This window comes from Xylocopa sonorina, chromosome 5 (genome assembly GCF_050948175.1).
Source record: "Xylocopa sonorina isolate GNS202 chromosome 5, iyXylSono1_principal, whole genome shotgun sequence".
NCBI classification, from domain to species: domain Eukaryota; kingdom Metazoa; phylum Arthropoda; class Insecta; order Hymenoptera; family Apidae; genus Xylocopa; species Xylocopa sonorina.
Genome location: NC_135197.1, coordinates 1,089,048 through 1,116,878, shown reverse-complemented (window position 1 = coordinate 1,116,878; position 27,831 = coordinate 1,089,048). Strand labels below are relative to the sequence as shown.

The window sequence follows — 27,831 nt, the reverse complement described above, 5'->3', positions numbered from 1 at the left end:
CAATAGTATAATTTGGCCGTTTCCCTCACCACACCAAATAGTTTGATTTTTGGACCTATCCGTGTGTCTCAACCCCCACAACGACATAGTTAGAATTGTAATTTTTCCGGAACGCGCTGGGAGACGGCAGAACTGTCTTAGCGCTCCAGCGGTCGAGACGTAAATAATAAAGAGTATTACGGAACCCGGAATCTTAGTTTTGTTCCTTCCACCATCAGGAAGGTAGTCCTTCGATTATTAGAACATAGTTTCTTAGTCGGCACACCGTTGTGCAAAAACGGCCAAGCCCGAACCTTTGGTATTCATTCCGATAACCCGTGGGTAATACCAAACAATTTCGATGAAACTTATAGTTTCGAAGATATCTGAGGTGCTAATGGTTGTATATTTTTCTTTTCAACTTGTTCTCTGGAAAAATTGTATTTTATATCTCTGTGTTTCGATCTCTTCCGACTGTTTGGATTGTTAGCAATACTTATTCATTCATTATTATGTTTATAGATAATGATTGGCTAGTCAATCCTTATATTTATGCTAATTACTACAAACCGATGCTTGCCGCTTCGTATTCCAACAAATAGTACATCGCTTAAATAGTTTAAAAAGGTATCCAGTTGTACCTTTTCTGTCATTTACATCACTACCTCCCCAACCGGAGTCAGTAAAGTCAATCAAAAGATTATTATACCGACCTCTTACATAAGTTAATTTGATATATTTCGTACCTTTTAGATATCTTAATACATACTTCAATTCTTGCCTTAATTCTTTATTATTTTTGTTCGTGTATCTAGTTAAAATATTTACCACGGCATACAAATCAGGCCGCGTACACACCATTATATACATCCAACATCCGATTAAATTTTGACATGATGCTTCAAATTTATCGTTTGAATTTAGAGTTATATAATGTAATTTACTCAAAAAAAGTGTACTTGCAGGTTTTCAATTTCTCTAATACTATTTGTATGTAAGCACTCTGATCTGAGGCGTATGAGTGGAAAAATAACATACCGAATATCGCCCTCAATTTTAATATTAAAGTCAACTATAACAATAACAATAACGATAGTGGTGTTGCTTATTAACGGGAGCTAAAGGTTCTAAACGAACTTCTAGTAGAACATTGCAAGTTGAAACTTACTACGTTGCAAGTTGCACTTACATTGAAATATAGAACTGAGAAGCGCCCGCCCGTTGCATGGAACTGTAGACTATCTCAAAGCTCTAAACGAGCTGAGGCTTCTAAGCGAATCGAGGGTTCTAAACGAACTGACGCGAGGGCGAAAAATGCGTATAGAAAAGGATGAAACAGACAAGGACAAAAAGGAAATTGGTCATAAATAAACGAAAGTTAAGGATATGTCGTACACGACTGGACAACGGTCAGTCGCGACGAAACTATAGAGAAAAACAATTGCTTAGTTGGGAAAATGGACACAAACCAGGGATTAGGGTAGCGTTGAGTTGTGAGAACGCATTGTAATTCGGATTGAAATCATAGCTTAATACCAAGGAAATACTTTGTTTCCTTTAAATCGGTCATATGAAACTTATTCATTAAATAACTTTGAAAGTTTTCCAATGTTTCACTATTGGCCGTTACAATCACAAGATCATCAACGTATAAAACAACATATATATTTTTCGATATATTTCCGTTTTCCAGAATGTAGATGCAACTAACTATGGCTAAGTTTTTAAAACCTTTTTATTAGAGGCTTTTATCAAATATTTAGTACATTTGCAAACCTGACTAATTTTACTTTTGATCCATTGAGGAACTTTCATATAAATTTCCTCTTTTAATTCACCATTCGAGAATGCACTCTTAACATCCATATGGTGTATTAGTAATTATGGATCTGAAACTCGTGACTCTTCCAACTGGTGAAAAAGATTCATTATAATCTACTAAATATTCTTGGCCAAAACCCCGAGCAACAAGACGGGCCTTGTATTTTACTGGATCTCCAAATTCATTATTCTTAAATAGTGAATACCCATTTACAATCTACTATATTTCGACTCTCGGGTCTGTACTAAAGTCTAAGTTTTATTTATCAAAAGAGAATTTGCCATTGAACTTTATCATCCTTGGTTTCTATTTTGTCAAATGAATTTGGTATCTTATACACAAAATATTTTCCAGAAAACGGCAGGTACGTAGTAGCTCCGCCATTCAAGGACAATCTCAAACAATTGGAGACTCACGACAGACCGCCATGAAACGATTACACTCATTGGAAGGCAAACTGAAGACGCATCGTTAAGGAAAGAATCCGCAGCCGTAATTCAGGAGTATTTTAACCTCGGTCATCTATCACCTGCTACCGACGACCAACCAGGATACTACCTGCCGCATCATGCCATCATAAAAGAATCTAGCCAAACGACCAAGGTACGTGTTGTCTTCGATGGGTCGGCAAAAACCTCGTCCGGCTTATCTCTGAGGACAGTATAATGATCTTTTGATTGGCTATGCTGACTCTGATTAGGAACCGTAGAAGGCTTCTACGCGACACTTTTACGCGAGCAAAAATAAGTTTTAAAAGATTTTTACGGATTGGACGGATCTTCGTATCTTCGTTTCGAATATGGAAGTGTAAGAAATATAGGATAACAGGGTGCACGAGCGCTCAACGAAGACCGTGTGCATTTCCCTGCGGCATCGCTCCTCTCCGGGGCCTTGCCTAAACATACGAATGGACCATGACGTTGAGGGTGTCCTCGAGGCTAGTACGAATGGCCTAAGAAAGTATTCTTGTACGAACCTTCAGGTCAGACAGAAATAAACTCGCCTAGTAGACATTAAGTCACCTGAATATTTCTATATTAACACACTTTTCTTACAGGAGAGTCATCATCAATCTTCATTACATAAAAAGCAAGAAGAATTACGTAATATTTATCTTACAAAAAATATATCTAACACCCTTTGTACTTATAATGTGTATTCTGGCCCCATAACATTTTTAAACATTATTATTAAACTTAGGAATTATTTTATATATATCATACAAGTATAAAGAAAGAATTAAAGAACAAAGGACTCATTATATATTAAATGTTTGCGATAATGTTAAGTGAAAGTAAGGGGTGCTTTAATAGTTTTGATAAACATTTGGTCATTGTAAACCTGCTACATAAATAAAAAAACAGTATATCTACCTACTGTCAAATATGGAGATGTATCCATAATGGTATAGAGTTACTTTCCTTGGCGTGTAGTTGAAAATTTAAAATCCATACATGGAATAATAAAAGTGGATAAAAATATGTTGACATTTAAAATTAAAACCTGGAAAAGTCAAATCTAAAAATAAATCTCAATGAAGAAATGAATATTGCAACAGGACTAAGCATACAGCGAAGAAAATAAAAAAATTTTTACAAGATTGTGAGATAGAAGTTCTCAAATGGCCACTGCAAAGTGTAGATCTTGATCCTATAGAAAATTTATAGAGTTTATTGGATTCGGAAATACCATTAGAAAAAACCCATAATGAAACAGTGTTTTTAAACAAAATGCGATTAAAATTTCAACAAATTGATTCAAATTCTATTGAGAAACTTGTGGAAAGCATGGCACAAAGATTAGAAGCAGTAATTAATGCAAGAGGCTACAATACTAAATACTAATTCAGTTCATTCTCTGAATATTTATATAGTATCCACTAGATTTTATCCATATAAAATGTTCTGCAATTCTAATCAACAACAATATATTCTGATATATGTTTATGCCATTACATTGTACACCTTTTTAGTAATCAATAGACCTGTCTACTTAATTTTGTCCACGATTGCATTTTTTGTATAAAATCTCTATTTGTTATTAATAAAAACTTTGTGTATTAAACATTGTTTGAATTATTTAATATTAAACAAATGATATTCTTTGCATAATACCTATATATAAACCTAACTAATCAAGTTGATATTAAAAAATATAATCCTTTATTTGTTATAATATAGTAAATTTTTAGTGTTTACAAAAAGTAATTTATTCAAAAATTTAATCACACTTAAATAATAAGAAGACAAAACTATCTAGATAGGATAATTTTTCTATCTTGAATTATTCTATCTTTTGTAGATAAATGATACATGTTTATTTACAACAAAATTACTATAGAAAAACTATGGAGAACTATTGAGAACAGTTTAATTACACATTTGGAAATTTTATACTTTTTAATTGACAAATAGTACAAATTTTTCACTATATAACGTTGAACACAATTGAATATCTTCAGAGCTTTCAGGTCCTTTTTTTAGTGCCTTGAATGTTTTAAAATAGGAAAACACATCTTCACTGTTAATTTCAGTACATTTTTCTACTTTTTCAGTAATTAAATCTAGAATATTGTTAACAATATTATATCCTCATTATATTGCAGATGTTACCAGACTAAATTCACTCTATAACATCGATATTATTGCATTTTCTATTCGATGTTTAAGCAATCTAATTGTTAATTTCTTCAATTATATGAAGTAAAAGTATCCTTCGTGCTTATTTTATTAAATGTTTGTATAACTTTATTGTTAGATTTTCATTGAAAAACAAGTGCAAAATTTAATCATTTATTCTCTTGTAAAAGGAGATGCTGTTTCTTTTCATCAATGCTTTAGGTCATCAGCTCTCTCCCGCTGTTCTTTAAGTTCCTTTATTCAATTCCCTTAGGATAGTGTGAGAGTAAGGAAATCACTTCCAATGCGTTGAATAAAGGAATAACATTATAAAGTTTAAACCTGAAAATTTATTTTATAAATCCATTTCCAACATTTATCATTTCTTTCACTGTTGTATAAAAACTGAGAAGAGCAAATACTTTCTATATGCAGTTATAAATGAAAGCAATGTTAGGAGGAAGAATAATACATTCACATTACAATGCTTAAAAAATCATGATTTCTTACTTTCACTGATTAACATAACTAATAATTTGTGAAGCGCAGTTGCATTTGTACAAATAAATACTATCTAAATGTGATCCTATCCACATTTTTTTAACAAGAATTAATTGTTCATAACAAAAAACTAAAATTTTTCTTTCGATAAGACATTCTAGAATTATTCTCTCATAAAACTTTCTCCAATTAGAAGTTTCCATAAAGGATTCTGCAGCAGCATTATATGCAGAAGTCTCTCCAGATATCTCATTACTAAATACAATGATATGATTCGATAGAATAATTTTGTAAAATAATTAAATGATACTTGCTTTAAAGTTTCCATCCAATTGCAAATATAACTTTACAGCTTTTTTGTAATAAAAGTACAAAATATTGCTACACAATGCTGATATTGTACATCCTTTTTTCAAACTATAAATATTAACTAACTGCTTTTATAGGAAAATACACCTAAAAATGGGTATCTTGCAAATAATGTTTAATTCTACTATTTTGTATTTTGATGTCTTCGATAATCGATTTATCTATAATATCAGTATTCTTTCTAATAATTGCTTATCGCTTTATAATATTTTAAATATTTCTAATTTCTTTAATAGTTAAAATACATTTACTCAATGTGAGTTTCAAGCTAAAGTTTATTTCCACTATTATGGTAATACCATAAAAAGCCATCTGTTTACATTGTTCCAATTAAAAATAATATACAGTTCTAACAGTAAAATATTTGAACCGAGTCAAATACTGTTAATAATATCTGATGCAGTAGTATCTGATTTTGATTAATCAATAATTTAAATGTTATACCACATAAAACATAAAATTTCTGGGAAGATGTTTTTTTCATAATCATTGGAGCAATATTTCTACATTCAATAAATATTAAAAATTTACATACTGATAATTTATAAAATTCAACAAATCTAATAGAATACAAGAAAATTTTTGGAATATTAGCAATTTATATTTTCATTTTCCACTTATCCTAAATACACGTATCAGTGCAATGGATGTACAAGTTGGACAGAAATTTCATGTCTGTTTATTTGATAACTTTTCATAATATACATTAACAAAATTGTACTTACCGTCTGCTTATCCATCAAAAGAACTTTCATACCAGGTCCGCTTTCTTCCGTCATCCGAGTAACGTAAAATTTTAAAGCCGTTATTAAATTCATATTATCTTAATTTCTTTGGCAATTTTTTTATAAATATTAATTACATATTATACATTTAATAATAAAATAATGGATTTAATTGTTAAAATTTATAAGGTACACAATTACTTTGCACAGAAGGCATGCACTTCATAGATAGATACAAACATTACTTTTCGTACAACAAATGTAGAGATTGCGCTTATCTAGAAACTGCTTTTAACTAACCGTCCAATGAAAAATGATGGTACTAGATCGAGTCATTTTCTATTCACCACCGCTGTTCATTAACTCTATTGTAATGTATCATGAGTTAGAGTTAATAATTATGTGACACTGATTGATTTAAAAAAAGAATCAACATTTAATTAATGAATTAACCAAGTGCTAAGAAATATTTACATGACTAAATAAAAATGTATCTCACCTAGCGGTAAAATTCGTAACTGAAGCATAACACTTTCATAGCTGAAAGTGACTTCAACTAAAACACATCTTAATCAATTGTAAATCAAAATCATCAATTCGATTAATTACACGTAATAACCGCGAACGAAATTTCGGCACAACAATCTTTCACATGTTGTCTATTGTTTTAATTTAAATTCAATATCAGTCTCGAATAAACTATTGTATATATAGTATAACTTAAGAAAAACTTTGATCTTTTGCAGCTTCAACAAAACCAACATTTTTATTTTCAAATATTTAAGAATTTCAGTGCAATTAAATTTACCAAAATAAATATTAATATTTAATAATAAAATAGAACACTTGCTTTTTTACGCAGACATTTATATACTTTTGTCGATAGTTCAGTATCTATAGAATCATATACCTAGACAACACAGCGATTGGCGCGCTACAAATCCGGTCACAGATGGCTACGGATCTGTCGACACTCCTTGGAAGTGGCAATGCAGTTTCAATATGGTGTCGACACCATCTTGCCGTGTGTTGTCTGGACATCCATCTCCAAAGTGTCAACTCAAGTCAACTCTATTTTACTAAATATTTGTTAAAACACAGATTGTATGCCAAAACAATACGTTTTTACATTAGTATAGTACTCGACTCTTTTTATTAATATCTCAGAATTTATATTTAATATTTATATCCTTTCTCCTACCACCCTTCCAAACTTGTCGATCGACGGACAAGGCTTTTTCAAACTATAGCCGTTTCTTTGGTCGTTGAATTCAAAAATTATTGTTGTTTCTATCAAATATTAGCATAAGCTGCTGAAGAGTCTTCTACGCCTGTGATAGAAGCTTATAAGCCAACATAAACTTACATTAAGCGGTCGAATTAACTAATTAAGTTTGATTAAATTCACAATTACAGTAAAAATCTACAAAAATAAAATCAACTTTGCAGTTACTACAAAAATTTTTTAAATATTATTTTTAAATGACAAATTCGAATGCAAATTCCTCGCAAATTATCCTCGCGTTTAATGTATGAGTCTGCTTCGTGGATAAGACGCATTCTTTAAGCAATGCTAAGCAACGCCCAGACAACACAGCGATTGGCACGCCAATGGCCACGGGTGGAATACGAATTCTGTGACAGAACTGTGCTAACACAGTGCTCCTACTCAGCTCTCATAGTGACATAGTCTTAGCATTGGGGCGACACTATTATAGCACCGCGATATGGTATAGGGACAACATCATCGTGGCAATAACACTATCGTTACTCAGTATAGTGACACGCGTGGCAGTGGCGTAGGCTGATATTTACAAATGAGGAAGCTGTTTCCATAAAAATTATAAATGAATATTAAAAATGTTTAAACTAAGCAGTTTATTTATTTCGGTCGAAAATAGATACACTGACACGAAAGAAAGATATAAAAACTTCTTTTTATTATTTTCTATAAACTATAACTCAATACAGTGATTTTTTTAGAAAAGTCGTTAATTACTTTATCGTAAAAATACATACACTTATTTTATAAATATTTTTTATTTTATGACTAATATTAAATTAGTCATTTTTATATTAGATTAAGTCATTGGCACGCCCCTGTGCTATATCGCCGTACTTTGATAGTGCCGTGACACGCAGTGTCGCTCCAGTGCTAGCCCTGTGCTGTTACGAGAACTGAGAGGCAGCACGGTGCTAGCACAGTGCTTAGAGTTCCACCCGGTGCCATTGGCGCTACAATCGCTGGTTGTCTGGGTAATTACGTTCAATATTTTCACCTGAAAATTGTGATACGCTAGTAAAGTAAACGTAACTTAATTAGTTCAACATTTTATAAATATATGTATCATTTATTGCATATTAATGTGCTGCCATCGTATTTAACATTCTCTATTGGCACGAATTTTTCTGACGAATTAAAAAAATATATATGGCTCTCTCAGTAACTATAAATGTTGGCAAAGAACTACCAAAACGTCTGTCAGTACTCGTATGTGGATATCTGAACTCTGACGTATTTAATTTGTACGGAAAAACGGGTTCCGTATTAACAAATGTGACACACCTACGCCAATGCAGAAAAAATTTTTGAATGGAACGATGACACGTGTGTCATACTGGTGCTGGCGCGGTGTCATTCACACAGCGTGTTACGCTGGTGAGTACAACGTGCTGGCAACGCGTGTCGGCATTTTAGCTAACGAATACGGTCACAGATGACTACAGATCTGCTGACACTCATCAGAAGTGCCACTATAGTGCCGGTATAGTGTCGCCACCATCTTATTATGTGTTGTCTGGATATATTTTTGTAAGCGCTTCTTTTCCAATTTTTAAGAATTGATTTTAAAAAATTAAAAATAAGTAGTATGTGGAACTCTATTAAAAATATTAAAAATTGCCCAATTGAATTTAACCCAAATTACCTAATTGAATATTTTTAGTAAACGAAATTTCTACTAAGTTTTTTTTCGTGTCAACTGCTGTGTATATACAAATACTTATTACGGTCACTAAAATTTGTTTCTTCAATAAGAATGTTACTTTCCTTTCGTCGCTACAGAACTCCCACCATATTAGTTCAAAGAAATAAGAAAGTAAAGGCAACGTTACCTTCTCCGGCTCGTCTACTTATTGTAAGGTCACGATTTATCCATAGATCACACTTTAAATTGGAAATTATTACTTTTAATAAGAATGTTAAAATATGACTCAGTCTTAAACAGTACTGTAAAAGGCATTCTTATAAAATAACAAAATGTTTTGGTTCCTTTTACTAAATTGTGGTAAGTAAAAGCATACGTAAGAGAAATATATTATTTTTATTTCTTGATAAATATTTATAATTAATTATGTATACACGCACACATACAGATTACAATTTTTAGAAAAACATGAAATTGTTATACACGGAAGCAGTATACAATCTGTCACTTTATCCTATAAAGTTTGACAACAGATTTTATGCCATATCTGTTACGTCAGGTTATATTAGCAGATTAGAGACAGAAATACAACAGACTCTGCTGTCGTAACTTAACGCCAATTTGCCGATGTACTATTTTAGTAAAACTCTAATAAATTAGTAAAACCACATTCAAAAGCTTTTATTTTTATGAATTTATAAAATTTACTGAAGCCTCCTGTCAACGGATAAATATTGTTGAATATTATTTATGTAAAAAAAAGTTAATTCATTTTATTTAATAGCTATATAGTACTTGAATATAATACTATTATTTAGTAACTTTTACAATCTGACAAATTTATATTTAACATTTTACAGTTAACATTGGATATTCATTACGTCTTGCTGCCTATATTTCTTCTGGTGGCCTTCATGGAGAAATTAGATTTGAAAAAGCTACAGAGGCATCTGTAAGAATTCGATATTCGCTTCAAACTACTCTTCAATATCCAGATCAACAATGGCTTTGGTCAGTTACACAATTTCCTATCGACTACACACTTATAGAGAATAGATGCAATAGGCAATATATTGGAGAAAGGTAAGGACTTTCATAGTTTTTTTAGTGAGAATTTCATGTTGAATTTATTAATACCATTTTCATTTAATGTTTCAGCATTATCAACTTGACAGAACTTGTCGGACCGCTTGAGATGCCTGGAAACGAAACAGGATCAGTGGAAATTATAGGTGTCAGTTTAACTGGTGAAAAGGGGCTATGGGGGAAAGGTTTAATATTTCAAGATACATACTCTGATAGAATCATTTGTGCTTCGATAACGGTAATTTTCTAAACACAACATATTTCCTTCATTTTTCAAGTTTAAATTATAATTGTATATATTCAGGTACTTGAAAAGAATGTGGAAAAATTTGCACAAGCACATTTTTATGATACCATAGCAGGAACAATTTGGTTTCGATGGTTAGGTGGCCATGTTGGTGATAATACTACCGATACAATAATTTATGTAGATTTATATCATGTTAATAATAACAAACTTCAGTTTACGAATTACACTGAACATTATTGGAAGATTTATGTAACGGACATTCTTGACATTAGTAAAGGTACAATTTCGTTTAATAAAGCATACATTGAATTCATAATATAATACTTTATAGCGTATCATTCAAATGGTTTTATTTATTTATCATTCAGATAAATCAAGTTGCAACATTTTACAAACTGTTTTTGATCCTGATAATGCGGGTAGTGGAACAGCGATTGGTGATGTTGATTCACGTTTAGGCAAAGTACAAGTAGCTGTAAATCATCATAAAAGATATAAAACTTTATATAGAGATACAAAGTTGTCTTTGCTACCTGCTGATTTACTTGGACCTCATCGTCAGTTATATTTAGTTATATTTCATCCAACACATGATGATTCTTTTCTAGTATGCAGCAAAATTAATCACAAAAAACCTATATTCGCCAAGTAGGTAAAATATATTTTACAAACTATAACACTTTTCTTGTAAATTAACATTGATTTCTTAAAATAACTATTTCATATTATCAAATTACCAGTTAGTCAAAAATATATCTTTTTTCTTTTCGTTTCCACCTATTTAAATTCATTTTGCTTTGCATCTGGATTGTTTAGATCTTTAATCAATTCCCATGGCATCAAAGGAGAAGTATCCCTAACTCAAGTAACTCCATTCCATCCTACATGGGTTAATATATCATTGACACCAATCAACGATTTAGAAACAAGATTACGTTATGCTACTAAAATAAAATCATATAGAATTCATGAACTACCTCCGGATCCAGCAGAAATTTCAAACGATACTGTCAAAGTATGTAGAACAACTAAAGAAATATTTAATCCCAATAATATCAATGTAACAACTGTACCACCAGCAGGTAAGCTATTTAGAATATCAGTTTAATTTTATTTGTTTTTTTAACATAAGTATAAAAGTATCATATAAATTAGGATATGGAACTCAAGATCAATACGCTATCGGTGATCTTTCTGGAAAACTCCAAGGTCGTAAAGAAGGATCATATCATAATGATATTTTATCAGGAAGTGCAAAACTTAATGGAATTTATTGGGATACATATCTTCCACTTTCAGGATTGCATAGTATAGTCCATCGAAGTCTTGTTCTCCACAAGTAACATTTTATTCATATTTTCTTTATTTACATTTTTTACCTACATAATTAGTTTAAAATATATTCCTGAAAAATATGGGATTACTTCTTGTTAGGTATAATGAAAGCGATAATAAGAATATCATACCGTGGATCTGTGGTACTTTGAATCTCTATTTACCAGATAATACTGGACAAGTATCCATGCTAACCGGACAAGTAATATATAGGTATCCTATTGTTGGAAAAATCATTTTCCGTCAACCAAAAGATGATCCTCAGATGGATACTACTATCATAGTTGAAAATTTGATTCACGCGGATGGTAATGCTTTAAATAATTCAGAATATCACAGGTATGTTATACCTAAAAATGTAATAATAGTTAAATAAAAATTTTATAATAGTTTATTTGATCCCCAATTTTTAGGTGGATGATTCATGATAATCCACCAGGTAAAGATTATTATAACTGGACAAGTAGATGTTTAAGTACAGGCAAACCTTACAATCCATACAAAGTACAGTAATGATTAAAATTAAATTATTCATACTTTGTTTGCATTTACGATGGTGTCACTCTTTCTAAATGCTAACATATTTTTTTATATTAACAATGAATAAAAATTTAGGTAGAATGGAATTCGAATTATACTGAATATTGTTCAATATCAGAGATATCATTATGTCGTGTTGGTGATTTGACAAGACATGGTACAATTAATATTGCTGGAAAAAAGCTGGATGGGGCTTTAATAAGTCGAAAGTTTTTCACGGATACAATGTTAGCTTTATCAGGTCCTAATAGTATACTGGGAAGAAGTCTGGTGATATATGATGATCATGGACCTCGTGCAAGAGGAGAAAGGCTAGCATGTTCAATGTAATTCAAGAGAAAAGAGAATTTATTTCTATTAATAACATGCATTATTGCATGTATTGTCAACATAATTACATTAATTTTTTAATACAGAATTAGTCAAACATACCGCCGTAAAGCTGTAGTAAGAGATTGGTTTGGAAATGGACAAACTATTTCTCTAAGAGGGAAATTAGAATTTATACAGCAAAATGAATATGATGTTACAAATGTAGAACTAAATCTTGACGACCTCGGTGGAATAATGCGTGGATATCACATACATATGACTCCAATAGAACAAGATTTAGAATTTCCGTGTGAAAGTACATCTTTATACGGATATTGGAATCCATTAAATGTTAACATAAATAATGTACCTCTTCCGGGTGAGGGGACAAATGATCAATATGAAATGGGAAATCTTAGTGGAAAATTTGGTACTTTAGAGAATAGAAGAAAGTATACGAGGACTTTTAATGACACAATGCTTACTTTATTTGGACCAACAAGTATATTAGGCCGAAGTGTTGTGATTCACAAAAAAGACAAAAATTTTAGGTAATTATATCCATATTAATATTACAATACTGATATAACTATGTATCTTCTAATGGTTTCAATTATATCTTGTTTTTCTTTAAAGATGGGCTTGCGCGACTATAGAAAGAGGATATTCTCCATCCGAAGCTGTAGAACTGAGAGCAATTGCTTCTTTCCATCATCCCCAAGGTTTCGCATATGGCTACATAAGAATGGTATTGTAAAAATAAAAAATATTAAAATATAAGAAATATTATATTTGTGAGATTAATAATTACAGACACAACTTATTCATCATGATGGAAGTCAAAGTGATACAATAATTGAAGTAAAATTACGCCATCCTGGAAAAAATGATCGTAATATTGTGAGTAAATACTAGATTAATAGCTTAAGAAAACTTTATAATAAATTTAAAGATTCATTGAAGGTATCTTAATATAGACGAGAGACCACAATTGGGCAATATATGTAAATCCTATAGGAGTAGATGCAGCTGTTAAAGTAAAAGATACTAGATGTGTAGCTGGTGGATATATGTGGAATCCTTATTTTACCCAATTGGCTAGTCCTTTAAATGTAGGATTAATCTTTTGATACTATTTTTAGTATACCAATTCTTTCATTTAATATTTTTCTTTCCTTTTTTTCCTTCATAAAAATAATTTTGTTTTTCTAGGATGATTTATATAGACGAGAATGTGGTCCCGATTTACCACTTAGATGTTATGTAGGAGATATATCAGGACGATTAGGTCCCATTGATATAGGATTGAAAAGGCAAGTTTTCTCAGATTCAAATTTACCTCTTGCAAGGCCAGTGTCTGCAATGGGTAGATCTATCGTTATTTTTGACAAAAATTTTGGAAGTAATAGATTTGCATGTGCTAATATTGAACCAGATAATGATATTGTGAAGTATGCAAATATAAGAAAACCACCACGGTTTGTGATGTAAGTACACAACATGATATACATATTCTCTATTATCTTTTTATAGCTTTTCAAATAAAATATTTTATGATTCCTTCCTACAGGGCACAATTTTTAGAGGATGTGAGAAAAATTATGGGTATCCCAGATTGGATGTTATCTATTGATAACAGAAAAACTAAAATTTTACATAACGAGGCATGCATTCAATTTTTATTACACTTTAAAGGTAATTAAAGAAATGTATGCTTTGAAAAGTTTATTGAATAATTACAATAATTATTCTATAATTGTACATATAGGCCCAATTACTGCCAAGTTAGAACAAGATTTTAATAAACTTATATCAACTGGACGATTAGATACACCCAGTTTATACATTCCAGGATATGTTTTTACAAAGCGAAAGGCAATTTTAAATTACCGTCAATGTGGAAGTCGAGAACCAAACGATAAAAGTAATAGTTTATATTTTTTAAAATTGAATTCAAATTTTTTATTGAAAAATAAACAAATACTAACATTTTTTTGCAGGCTTTAATCTTGTACTTCGAAATATATCTCCATTAGTGTGTTCAAAATTTATTTTAATTGTTACCTTGTGTATTATTATTACATTAATTTAATAAGTCTCACTTGTGCATAATAAATGTTTTTTTAAATAATTGCAAGCGATTTGTGTATGTGTGCGTGCATAATGTTATTATATAGTTTAGATTCCTGATTAATTATAAATAATCAGCAACTCGAGACCAGTCAGCCGCTCCCGTGCATTTCATGAGTTCCTTACAGTTAACTTAAAATAATTTTGTTCATGTAGAGATGTAATTTTGTTCGTTATTACCGAAAAATTGAACTCATTTTTACTGAAAGTAATTTCTTTGTCGTATTCCGACAGAAGGCAGAGTCCAATCCGCGGTCGCGAATGTTCTTAAGATAAAAATCTTAAAATAAATCTCAACGGACATCTTCCTGGTCGTTTCTTCTTCCAGCTTACCAGGCAAATCCCATGAAATAGAGGGAAGGGAGGGGAGAGGGAGAAAGGTCCTAATAGCGCGTATTTTACACCTTTCGCAATTACTATCATCGCAATGGTCAGTGCCGCTTTCCTCGCACGGGTGGTGATCAGCGAGCTAAAACTAATAAAAAGGAGGAGGGGGTCGAGCCTTATGACGTCACCACGTCACAATATATAAGTAATATTTTATTTTATACATATTTTTATTTTATGAGGAGTTGAAAAAAATGATCAATAACTATAAATATTGGAAAACAACTATCAAAATGTCCATCAATACTTTTTTTTTATTAAAGAAAAATGATACATTTTGGTCCCCATGGCTCTAGCCCTATCAAGGGCTATAGGCCTTTTTTACTCTCTGCTTGTATGCACTTTTAAGCTTACATTATTTCCTATTTCTATATTTAGACTTATTACTATTACTATTCATTGCACTTATTCTACTTATTTTTAGTTAGTTTTTTTTTGTACTTTTGGTATTTTTAATTTTCTAAAGTATAAGTGTGTTTGTACTGTTGGTGTGTGTTCTTATCACCTACTATGCTTTGGAGTTTCAGTCTTATGAAGGGATTAACTTATACTACTATCTTACCTAATTTTATCTATCTTACTTATACATTGTTTAATCTTGTTATTGTCTTCTATTTCTGGTGGATGTGTATTTTCATGACTATGTGTCTGTGTTCTGTGGTTTTGTTTTATATTTTCAAGTTACTTTTTCTTAGATAGTCTGTGATGATGTTAAGTGCCGGTATGTTTTGTGCTAGTACCAATGGCTCTACCCTGTTTACTCCTTTGAAACCTTTCCTTCTAGTTTTTCCATCATGTTTTTTCACTCTTTTTAATGTAATGGACATTGTCATAGCAGGTGGTTTAGATCCTCTTTTGGGTGGTCACAGGAGCATTTATTATCTTTTATAATCCCTATTCGACTAAGGGATTCTGCAAGGTTATAATGATTAGTCCTATATCTAGATACCCAGGTTATATGTTGTCTTAAGAGATGTATACTATGGAACTATGGCTGATTTGGATGCTGTTTGGTGCCTCTCTAGCTGCACTGTCTACCATTTCGTTACCCTCAATGCCTAGGTGGAATGGTAGCCTGTATATTTGTATAAAGCCTATATTTCTGAACCCGTAGTATTTGTGGATAAGCGTTTTGATTTTAGTTTTGAAGCGTTTTGAGTTTGTCTTGGGGTCATTGTTATTGAGAGCCTGTACTGTACTGAGTGGGTCTATCCAGATTATCTAATGTTGTGTCGGGTTTTGGGTTGCTAGATTGATGACCATTATGATAGCTGTTGTTTCCACTGTGTAAATAGAAGCTTCTTTGTTTAGGCTTAAGGTTATGTGTGTATTCAGTTGAGGGCAGATGCAAGCTACTCCAGTAGAGATTGCCTGCTCGCTTTTTGAACCATCTATATATATGTGGGTGTATGATTGGAGTGTTGTTCTGATGATATTGCTGAATTCGAGATTCGGTGCCATAGAATTTTGCATTTTTATTCCTATTTCCGTGTTCACTATTATCCTTGTAAGTGGAATTACATATTCTGCTTTATAAACTGATAGCTTGGGATGATACTCCAGTTCTGTTACCAAAGGTCTTACCTTATCCCAGCAGACCTTTGTCAGGGTTTTTTTTGTGTTGTGTCTTGGAATATCAATAGGATTGTCTCCATGTTTGCTCATGTATTTTCTTATTTGTCCTTCTACAGGGTTTGATCTATTGCTGAGGATTTTCAATGTGTATTTGCTCATTAAGTGTGCAACTCTATCCTTTATTTTAGGTATTTTTGCTTCTGCCAGAGCAACATTATTTGGTGTTGATTTTTTCAAACCTAGTACCAGTTTTAGTTTAGTTTTCGATTTCCCTATTGCATTTGTTAATTTCTTGGTGACTGGAAAGCACCATGAGCAGCAGTATTCGATTCTTGATCTTATTAGTGCTTTGTACAAGTGTAGTAAAGTTAGTGGGTCACAGCCCCATCAGGTACCTCGAAGTAGTCTGATAATGTTTGTGACCTTGCATAAGACGGTCCTCAGGTGACGTATGTGGTGTTAAAAGTATAGTCGATTATCTATATATATATACCTACAAATTTTGCTATTTTTTTGTTGGGGACTTTTTCTCTGCCAATGTAGAATAGTATGGATTGTGGTTGGGCTGTATATTTGCTAAACACTACAATTTCTGGTTTTTTAGCTAAGAGTTCCAGATTCCATATTGAGTTCTGATTATAAGAGTTCCATATTGTGTGAGGATAGTAGCATCTCCTAATCCTTCTTCTATATTGGCTGTATATAGGTTAAAAAGGAGGGGACTGAGAAGTTCTCCTTGGGAGACCCCTTTGTGTATTGTTCTGTAGTCCTTTTTCTGCGAGATGGATTGTCCTTTTATTTCAACTGTTCTATCCTGCATCTAATTTGAAATGAAATATAGTATATTGGTTGTGACGCCTATTTTAATCAGTTTCTTTATCAGGGTGGAGGTATTCACATTCTCGAAGGCACTTTTAATATCCAGGAATGCTACTATATTGTATTGGTTATTTTCTGTTGCTTGTTGTGCTTGTAGTATGATCCTCCCTATGTTGAAGCATGATCTTCTCTTTCTAAATCCTGTTTGAGATTTATTCATTTTTTCATTGTGTTCGCACCACCAATTGAGTCTATGTTTTATTAGCCCGTCCAACAGTTTGCATAGGTAAAAAGTTAATGTGATCGGTCTGAAGTCCTTTCTATTACTCTTTAGAATGAGTAACACTTGCAATTGTTTCCAGCTATTTGGGATTCTGTGTGGAGTATATTTCATTTAGGATATCCAGTAGAATTAGCCTAATCTTGACGTCCATGTATTTTAGCATTGTGTATTCTATTCCATCTGGTCCTGGGGCTGATTTGGATTTTGTCTTATCTATGGCCATAGTTATGCTCTAGGAGACTGAAAGGATTGTCCAGAAAACTATCTGTTAGGACATTTTCTTCAATTTAGTATTTGTCGCTCACCCAGGGGGAGGAGGCATAATTTGTTTATACAATCATTTACCGCTCTTTCCTATTTGCTGGCATTGGTATGTGCACTTTGTTTATTTACCCATTTGGACTTGAATATGCTGATTTTTCTCTATGTGTAGCTTATATTTGTATGTAAGTTTAGTGTGGATACAAAATCTCTAAATGCCTGCTTTTTCTTGTTTTGTAGTATTTTCCTGATGATGGCACATTGTTTTTTATAGTTTTCTCAGTCTTTAAAATGTCATGAGTGCTTCCATTTAAGTAGGCTTGTCTTTTGTAGATGAGTTGCCCTAGCACATTTGTCATCCATGGAGTAGTGCCTTGTTCTTCTCTGTTGTCTTTATTTTTAATATTTTTCGGTTTTGGTGATATAGCCATTATAGTGCAGTCTCTCACGTTCTGTACCAGTGTGTTGTATTGCTCTTCAGTAGTTTGTTTTGAAAATTCCTCTGAGAGGAAGTATTCCCACTTTTGTTCTAGTAGGGTACTATATAGTTCCCAGTTTGTTCTTTTGGTGGATATTTTATTGAATACTCTTGTTTGCTTATTTTTCTTAGTTTGAATTACTATGTCTAATGGATAGTGGTCTGAGCCCAGAGAGTCTGCTTGTTGCTTGGCATTTATGAGGTGTGATATGCTCATTGTGGACAAAGCAAGGTCGAGGTTATTATCTGAATGCGTGTGTGTACCTTCTTTTGTTTTAGTATCTATGTTTGTAGATAATTAAATTATTCTATTCTATTATTCTATGTAGGTTGATTCCCGAATAGTCTGTTATGTTGCAGTTTCATTCTATATGCTTGGCATTGAAGTCCCCTGTTATCAAAATGTTTGTGTACTTGCAAAGCTTCTTAATAAATTCATCCCATGTTTTATACCTTAGTATGTGGTCTGGTGGTCTGTAGCAGCCAGCTATAATAAGAAGCTGAGGTAGACTTGTTATTTTGACTATTATGGTATTTGTTTCTGTGTCCTGAAGATGATTGTCTAATATATTGTATTTTATATTGTTTCTAAGCAGGAGGGCAATACCCCCTCCTCTGACAGAAACTCTATCACTGCGTACTGTTTTAAATCCATTTATGTGTAGTGGTTGTTCAGGTTTGAGCCAAGTTTTTGTGATTATAAATATATCAGTTGTATTTGCCAGAAGTTTGATTTTTGATATTTTGTTATTTATGCTTCTACAGTTCCAAAGAATAATTTTTAATTTGTTGTCCATATTATTTATTTTTTAATTTTGGCTTGTATTGCCCGATGTTGAGGTTGGTACTGCTGGATTTTTTTCTTGAAGGGAGCTAATAGCTTCTTTGCTTGTTTCGCTTGCCCTTTTGGGTGTTCTGCTGTTTATCTTGTTATTTTGTGTTACATATGTGGCTTTTTGTAGTTTAAGACTAATTTGAGTTGGCGTTCTGCTCAGCTTCCTCATTTGCCTTTGCTTGTGGTTGGGGCTTCCTGTCCACCCATCTTTTTCATGTTTAATATTTTTTGAGGGTTGACATTTCTTAGGGCTGGATAGTTTTCCCTAGTAAATTCGAGTATTGGACTTGTGCCTGTTTTCTTGTGTGTTTGTTGATATATTCTTCTAACTTCCCAGATGTTTATATTTTAGTGCCATAATAGATTGTATTTCTTTTTCTCTAATAATGATTGGACATTTAGAATTCATGGTCTTATAACTCTCTTTGCAGTGCAAACAATTTCCCTGCAAAGCCTTGGTGCACTCTGTTGCGTTATGAGTATTCTCTCTCTGTCCACATTCTCTACAAATTTTTGGGCTCCTACAGCTTATGGCTGTATGTCCAAATTTGTAGCAGTTGAAACATATCCTTATAGGTTCAATGTATGCTTCTACTCTAATGTTTTATAACCCATAGATTTTGATTGAATTTAGCAGGGTCATTTCTTAGAAACTAAGGACTACCGAATTGCTTGGAACCCATTCAGGCTTGCCAGTCTCCTGGTTCAGGATTTTCCTATTTAGCCTTCTGGCAAACTTAATTGGACACAGTGATTCTGTATACCTTATAATGTCCTCCAGTGTATTCCGTATCATAACCCTTGATGATACCTTTTCTTTTCCTTCTATAATTTGGTATAAATGCCTGTATACCATTCTTACCTAGGATATCTTTCTAGAGAAACTCGTTTGTTTTTTCCCCAGATTTAAATTTTACTTCTGTATGATTCTTGCTGCAGGGTCCTCTGCAGGGTCCCACATTTTGCTTCACTTATGATTTTTGCCATGGCCAACAGAAATTGGTTTCTGGATTGTACCTTTTTGGTATTCTGGCATTTAATTACCATATATGCTGATCCCGTATGGGTTATCGGATATGATTGGAGATCTGCATTGTTTGAAATCTGCTTGGATTGTTTCTCCTCCATTGGTCTCTTTTTTTCAGTTTTTTGATTGAATATCGAGCTCTCCAATTCCGTGCTCATTCTCTTTTTTTCAGGGCTCCTTCTTGCTTGAAACCATTTTTCTGGTTTGTAACCATGGTCCATGCTGTTTCTCCTGGGAAAACCTCCAGTCTCAGTGCAGAGGTTAGCTGTTGCTCCTACGCTTTGTATTTTGTTTCTCTGCTTGCTGGTAAAATGAAATATCTTCTTAGCCTTTAGAAAACCAGTACGATATATTTGTTTAGCACCCCACTCATTACAATTTTCTTTTTTTCAAAATTCACAGCGCGACTACGTAGCAACATAGCGAAATCGACAGCGAAGTCGACTATAAAATTACATTATACAGTAGCGAAGCTTTCTGTCGGCAACTTTGATGTTGGTGTCCCAAAAAATTGAGTGGGCATGCGCGTCAGAAAAATCCAGATCGCAGTGCCATCTGGATTTCAATCTCACTTGCATTCTTTTATTCTCTATCTGTCCAACTTATTTTTATGTTTAGTTAATCAAAATTTAATAAAAATAATAAATGTATTATTTCTAATACACTCAACAATAAGGAAAGAGCAAAAATCGAAAAAATATAAAATACACATATGTGTATATTGCAACGTATTTTTTATTTCTTCCAACTCCCCAGACAACACAAGATAAGATGGTGGCGACATCATACCGGCACTGTAGCGACACTTCTGAGAAGTGTCAGCAGATCCGTAGTCATCTGTGTCCGTATTTGTTAGCTAAAATGCCGGCACGCAGTGGCAGCACGTTCTAGTCACCAGCGTAGCACGCGTGCGAATGACACTGCGCCAGCACCAGCGTGACACGCGTGTCATCGTTCCATTCAAAAATTTTTTCTGCATTGGTGTAGGTGTCATATTTGTTAATGGGGAACCACCTGTTATTCCGTACAAATTAAATACGTGAGAGTTTAGATATCCGCATACGAGTACTGACAGACGTTTTGGTAGTTTGCCAACATTTATAGTTACTGAGAGAGCCATATATATTTTTCAATTCATCAGGAAAATTCATGCCAATAGAGAGTATTAAATACGATGGCAGCATATTGTTTAAGGAAATGTAATAAATGATACATTTACTTAGAAAATGTTGAACTAATTAAGTTACGTTTACTTTACTAGCGTATCACAATTTTCAGGTGAAAATATTGAACGTAATTATTTGTTTTCCTTTGGTACATATATTCTTGTGGTAAATGGTTTTATCATTTGTAAGGATTATTAAATATAAAATTACCTTTGTTACATGAATTTTTAACGATGAGTTGAAAAAAATATTTATAAAATAAGTGTATGTATTTTTACGATAAAGTAATTAACGACTTTTCTGAAAAAATCGCTGTATTAAGTTATAGTTTATAGAAAATAATAAAAAGAAGTTTTTCTATCTTTCTTTCGTGTCAGTGTATCTATTTTCGAATCGAAATAAATAAATTGCTTAGTTTAGTCATTTTTAATATTCGTTTATAATTTTTATGCAAACAGCTTCTTCATTGGTATATATTAGCCCACGCCACTGGCACGCGTGTCACTATGGTGAGCTGATAGTGTAATTGCCGCGGCGGTGTAGCCCCTGTGCTAGATCGCGGTGCTTCAATAGTGCCATGAGAGTGTCAATAGTGCTAAGACTGTGCCGTTACGAGAGCTGAGTAGCAGCAGTGTCTTAGCACCGTTCTGCCATGAAATTCATTCCACCCGGCGTCATTGACGTGCCATCGCAATATAATTGAGGAATGTTTTTAAACTTATATTAAATAGTTATTACGGTTTGTTTGTATTAAATGTTCTGAAGTTATTTTTTATTAATCGGTATATTAATATTAATCGGATTTATTAATTGGAGCGGAATTTGATTAATTGACTTAAAAATATTAATGAAAAATAATACTACATAATGTTATTCTATTCGTATAGATATTACGTGTAAATTGTTGGGTGTAACCCCAGTATACAGTAGCGCAACTGGCACGATTTTGTTACAAAATTTAATGCGCATGCGCGAAACAAGGCTCCGAATCGCAGTGCCATCTGAACTTCTGCCTCACTTGCTCTTTAGTTTTTCTTTCTCTCTCTCTTTCTTAGCAAACAAAAAGACGATTGAATATCTAACCAAACCTGAAGCTGAATTTGGAGGGAATTCAATATCTGTTGAAAGCTGCTTGAAAGCGTTGAAGCACGTTCAAGCTATTTCGAAGATTTTAGGAGAAAAAGCAATTTTATTCTTTGTTTTTTGTCTCCTTTTTTGGTTTGTATTGAGGTGGATCGAGTAGCTGAAATATGAAACAAGAAAGGAGTTGAAAGAAATGAAAAATAGGTTGCAATATAATTGTATATATATCCCTACTTTAATAAAAAGTATATTTTTATTAAAAATGTGATATCTTCGTCTTTTTCATTAATGAAACCTTTGCTTTTAAGATATTATATGTTTGTTACCGATATATTTGTATACATAGGTATTAAGTTTATATAAAATAACTTTAAAATAAATTTTAAAATAAAATATATAATATATCTTTTGTATTTTTCATTATATTTTCTCTTGTTTATCTTGTATAATATTTATGTTCTTACATTTTTATAGTCATAGTAACATGTGCATTTATATTTTTTCGATTTGTGCTTTCTTTTCTTGTTTTTCAGTGTATTAGAAATAATACATTTATTATTTTTATTAAATCTTGATTAACTAAACGTAAAAATAAGTTGGGCAGATAAAGAGTAAAAAAATGCAAGTGAGATTGAAATCCAGGTGGCACTGCGATTTGGATTCTTCTGTCGCGCATGCGCACTCAATTTTATGGTACACCGACATCAAAGGTGCCGACAGAGAGTTTCGCTACTGTATACTGTGGTTGTAACATTACAATATTTTGTCACAGAGTATTGGCAGTTTAAGTTTAAAAAACTTTTGCAACTCAAGCACTTCTACTTAAATATTTTATTCAAAAGAAAAACGGACAAATGGTAGTAAGAAGTTATGGCGACCCTCCGACTATCGCTAATAGAGGGACAGCACGGCCTACAGTTTCCTGAAAATACTCGATAACCTATCCTTTCCAATATATAGGAGTTCTGACCTGTTCCTAATATCCCAGCGTCTAAGGCACGCTTTTACGAAACGGTCCCACAGTACTTATAGGGGACTTCAATGCAAGACACAAGCTCTGGCACTGTCAGTCCCAAAACCACAACGGCAGGATCCTATATGACCTATCCACAAGTCGCAACATATACTTACACGCCCCAACAGACCCAACATACTCACCCACCACCCCAAACCGTACACCCAGTGTCATCGACTTCCTAATCACCAACAAAAGCAACCTAGTACACAACCCCCGCACAATCACAGCCGGCTTCTCGGACCACCTACCAGTCATCTACGACCTTCCAGCCCGCCCCCCTCCACCAAATCCTCAACATAACAGACCACAATTCAAAGCAGCAAACTGGAAAAAATTCAGAAAAACAATCAACGACCAAATCCCAAACGCGAAACCCACAATACACTCTGCCGAAGACATCGATCCCGAAATAGTCTCCTTCAATAAAATCATCACGCAGGCAGCGACGCAAACTATCCCACACAAACGCCACAACCTACGCACACAAACTCTACCCCCACACATAATACACGCCATCCGAATTAAAAACAAGGCCCGAACACTCTGGCAAAGACATCAAGAGCCAGTCCTCAAAACTATATACAACGCACTCACTAAACACGTACATCACCAACTAACGCAATGGAGAAACCTACAATGGGAAAACAAGCTCCGCTCATTAAACATAAACGAAAAATTCTGGAAAATAGCCAAATTCTTTAACCAACCGAACCCCCACCAAAACCCCCCAATTACCAGTAACACCACAGCGTATACCGACAGAGACAAAGCAGAAACACTAGCAATACATTACGCAAAAATCCACCAAACTGCACGTAACAATGGCAACCAATCCTTTACAGCTCAAATAAATGCACGTACCAGCAAACTACTAAACGATACTCACAGACTCAATCCCCCCTCCACACACCGTATCAAAGCAACATCACCCACAGAGATCCGGAACATAATAAAGAAGCTAAAAAACAATAAAGCGCCAGGACACGATAACATCCACAATATCCTGCTTAAAAACCTACCTCAAAAAGCAATAGTCAGACTGACCTACATAATCAATGCCACCCTCACACACAACTTCTTCCCCAATACTTGGAAACACGCTACAATAATCCCCATTCCAAAACCAAACAAAAACCCCTCCCTCCCATCGAGCTACCGACTCATCAGTCTACTCCTGTCCCTCTCCAAGGTAGCCGAAAAAAACATCCTATCCCCACTCAACGTACTCCTTGAGAAACAAAACACCATACCCGCCACCCAATATGGATTCAAACACAATCATTCAACCATACACCAACTACTGCGAGTCACAAGCGACATAAAAACGCAAATGTCGCTGAAAAACACAACCGCCATAATCCTACTCGACACCGAAAAAGCCTTCGACTCAATCTGGATCGAAAGACTAACGCACCAACTAATTGAAAACAAAATACCGGAACCTCTAACTAAACTACTCCACTCCTTTCTCACAAACCGAAGCATTGCAGTAAGGATCGGCCACGAAAAATCCTTAACACACACGATAGAGGCAGGAGTTCCACAAGGGTCAGTACTCTCCCCAACTCTCTTCAACCTGTACACTGCTCACATCTTCCACAACCTACCAAAACAGACAAATATTGCAGGATTCGCGGACGACATTGCCTTGTACTCCGTCAGCTCTTCCCCCCACAAGGCACTGGACAGGTGCCAAAACGCCGCGAACTTAATAATAAGTCGGCTACATAAATGGAAACTTAATACAAACACGGAAAAGACAGAAGCAATGCTCGTAACCTACAAACGAAAAACACCAACCCACATTAAAATCCAAAACACCTCAATACAGCTCCAAAAAACAGTCGAATATCTCGGAATCCACATCGACAGTAAACTAACATGGAAACATTACATAGCAACAGCAAACAAAAAAGCAACAGCAACCCTCGCCCGATACTACAACCTTCTCAAATCACCAGCTCTCTCCGTTAAACTTAAAATTATCCTCTACACAACACTTATACGACTTTGCTTTCTTATAAGCAAAGATGACGTACGCTTCCACGGTATGGCAAACAGCAGCCTACTCACACGTCAAAAAACTTCAAACAACACAAAACAAGTGTCTAAGAGTAGCTATAAACGCACCCCGCAGAACCAAAACCAGCAAACTACACCGTCTCCTCAATATACCAACAATAGATACCTTCATATCAAACACAACCAAAAACCTAAGTGAGAAGCTTAAATACCACAGCAACCCGACACTAAAAAATGTCAAAACATGCATAAAAACCCACTGGGGGCCTAAAAACCACTAACAACAACCCATATCACAACAACAAGAAACTAACACCAACAATCAAGAGGAAGGCAAATACCTACACAAAATCATGAAAATACACAAATGTAAATATACTGTAAATAGTCTGTACATAGCCTGTAAAATAAAATAAAACTAACAGCACTAACATAGAATAAGCCCCACTAACACCACTAACACACTAATCCCCCCCCCCCCCAACAAAAACAAAACCGACATGTAACTAGGTTTTTAAAAATTGTTAAAAATTTTTTCCTAGACACACACAACAATACCCACAACACGTATTTATAAGACCTGAAAAGTTGCACTACCAATGTAAGCGCTAGATATTTCCGGATAGGGAACGCGACAATAGAAAGTAAGAAACATTGTAGCGATGAAATATTGTATACTCTGTAATCATCTATGAAAACAAAATAAACAAATGTCAAATGTCAAATGCGTCTAAAGCAGGGCCTGCTAGGTAGCCTTACTGATGAGTCCACTAGCAGGCCCAGGACGTAACGTTCTTACCCTCTCTTTTCCTTCCTTCTTTCCTCCGCTATTCTATAGCTAACCGAAGCATGCCGCTTCAAAGTACAGTAAAATTACATTCAAAATGGTAACAATGTTAATTTAAGAGTAATTAAAAAATTAATTAAAATAGAAAGCAGCAACTGTTGATTACTTGACATACATATTCATATAATAATTATGACAATTTGTGTAACCATAGCAACTCAGTTATTAGTTACATATATCGAACAAGTAAAAATTTTATTTTCAAAAATACTTGTTTCAACGGAATTTCAACGTCGATGAATATGGATGGTAGAAAAAGTAGAACAAAGAAAAAGCAGTGACAAAAATTTCTGGGGATTATTTATAATAATGCCAATAACATTCTGTTCTGATGTCAACAAGAAACTATATTGATTTGCAAAAGGATCAATTTGATTTGCTAATACTGTATCACATGAGAATTGACGCTAGCCATAATAGTATAATAAAATAAGTAAAATAAAGAACATAATTATTTGCTAGTTTTCAAAACGTTCCTTTCGACTTTCTTAAAATCAGTTATACCTTGTTTTCAAATATTTTATTTTTCAATTCTTTGTGTAATTATTGGATTCACAAAGTATTCACAAAGTATAAGATTCACATCAGCGTACAATACGGTTGAACGAACGAAAAATGCTGCTCGTACGAAGAAGATTCAAAGTACAGAATGAGAACAAATGCTACAAAGGAAGTGTACGTTCCTTTCAATAGAAGTGATTAACAAGTCTGATAATTGTCGTAAATCACAGAAACCGTTTAAAAAGACACGTTCAAGTGCATAGCCGAATTCATTCGAAAATATTAACATGATTCTACGTTTTACTGACTGAACATAGCACCACCGATATATCACCAAACATACCACTGAAAAAAATAAGAATAAAAAGTCTTAAAATAACCATGAGTTGCAATTCAACTGTTTACCTGGAAAATTATCTTGAAGCTTCATTAATCCTTTAAATAATTTAATAAGAATAAGATTAGAATTTTTAAACTATACTGATGCGTAATATAATACCGATGTTAAAATGAAACAAAATTATTCAAGGAATTAAATGAATTATTTTAGTATTGCGATCCATGGTTGCTTTCACCCTGTTCATCCTCCCGATAAATAGAACACGATTGAGAAAAAGAGTGTTCCGATTTGTCTCGAATTTTTCTAGGTCAAAGTCAATTCTGCGGAAATTTCTTTTAACAGTCAATTTTCTACACCAATGTCGAGGTTTTTGTACAATCAATCTATAACATATTGTTGCGACATAGAATTTCTTTGTACCTTATATGGTACCTACATAATACGTTCCAAAGTCAATTTTAATTGATATATACATCTGCCTCGTGCCGGAACAACCACTATTACCTATATTATTATATAATAATAATTGTGATAGAAAAAGATAAACATATAGACAATGTTAGATATTTGCATAAGAAATTAAACGCAAAAGCAT

At 33.4% G+C, this 27,831-nt stretch overlaps 3 protein-coding genes across 3 annotated transcripts in view; 1 reads left to right on the top strand and 2 right to left on the bottom strand.

Annotated features, from left to right (window-relative positions):
- The window catches only part of LOC143423775 (vacuolar protein sorting-associated protein 45-like), a 37,206-nt gene extending 30,965 nt beyond the window's left edge, over positions 1 to 6,241 (bottom strand). Inside the window, exon 1 of the mRNA XM_076895332.1 lies at positions 6,015 to 6,241. Within this exon, the coding sequence (XP_076751447.1) occupies positions 6,015 to 6,107 (93 nt within the window). The 5' untranslated portion in view covers positions 6,108 to 6,241. The remainder of the gene's footprint in view (positions 1 to 6,014) is intronic.
- Positions 1 to 27,831, bottom strand: part of LOC143423858 (protein krasavietz-like) — a 210,011-nt gene that overhangs the window by 149,431 nt on the left and 32,749 nt on the right. The window lies entirely within an intron of this gene.
- Positions 9,255 to 14,556, top strand: LOC143423835 (uncharacterized). The gene is made up of 18 exons (XM_076895441.1): positions 9,255 to 9,301; positions 9,802 to 10,024; positions 10,100 to 10,265; positions 10,332 to 10,554; positions 10,646 to 10,925; positions 11,094 to 11,359; positions 11,433 to 11,616; positions 11,712 to 11,951; positions 12,026 to 12,116; positions 12,228 to 12,478; positions 12,569 to 13,015; positions 13,101 to 13,212; positions 13,278 to 13,364; positions 13,442 to 13,576; positions 13,677 to 13,951; positions 14,035 to 14,159; positions 14,233 to 14,388; positions 14,465 to 14,556. Exons 1-18 carry the CDS (start codon positions 9,274 to 9,276, stop codon positions 14,554 to 14,556), a joined length of 3,381 nt encoding a protein of 1,126 aa, XP_076751556.1. The 5' UTR covers positions 9,255 to 9,273.

What these genes read in the sequence shown, in the direction of transcription:
- LOC143423835 (XM_076895441.1), top strand. Translation starts at nt 9,274, where the DNA reads ATGTTTTGGTTCCTTTTACTAAATTGTG. An exon ending in AATTGGCTAGTCCTTTAAAT is followed by an intron (nt 13,577 to 13,676) that starts GTAGGATTAATC and finishes TTGTTTTTCTAG; the next exon opens with GATGATTTATATAGACGAGA. An exon ending in TCGAGAACCAAACGATAAAA is followed by an intron (nt 14,389 to 14,464) that starts GTAATAGTTTAT and finishes ATTTTTTTGCAG; the next exon opens with GCTTTAATCTTGTACTTCGA.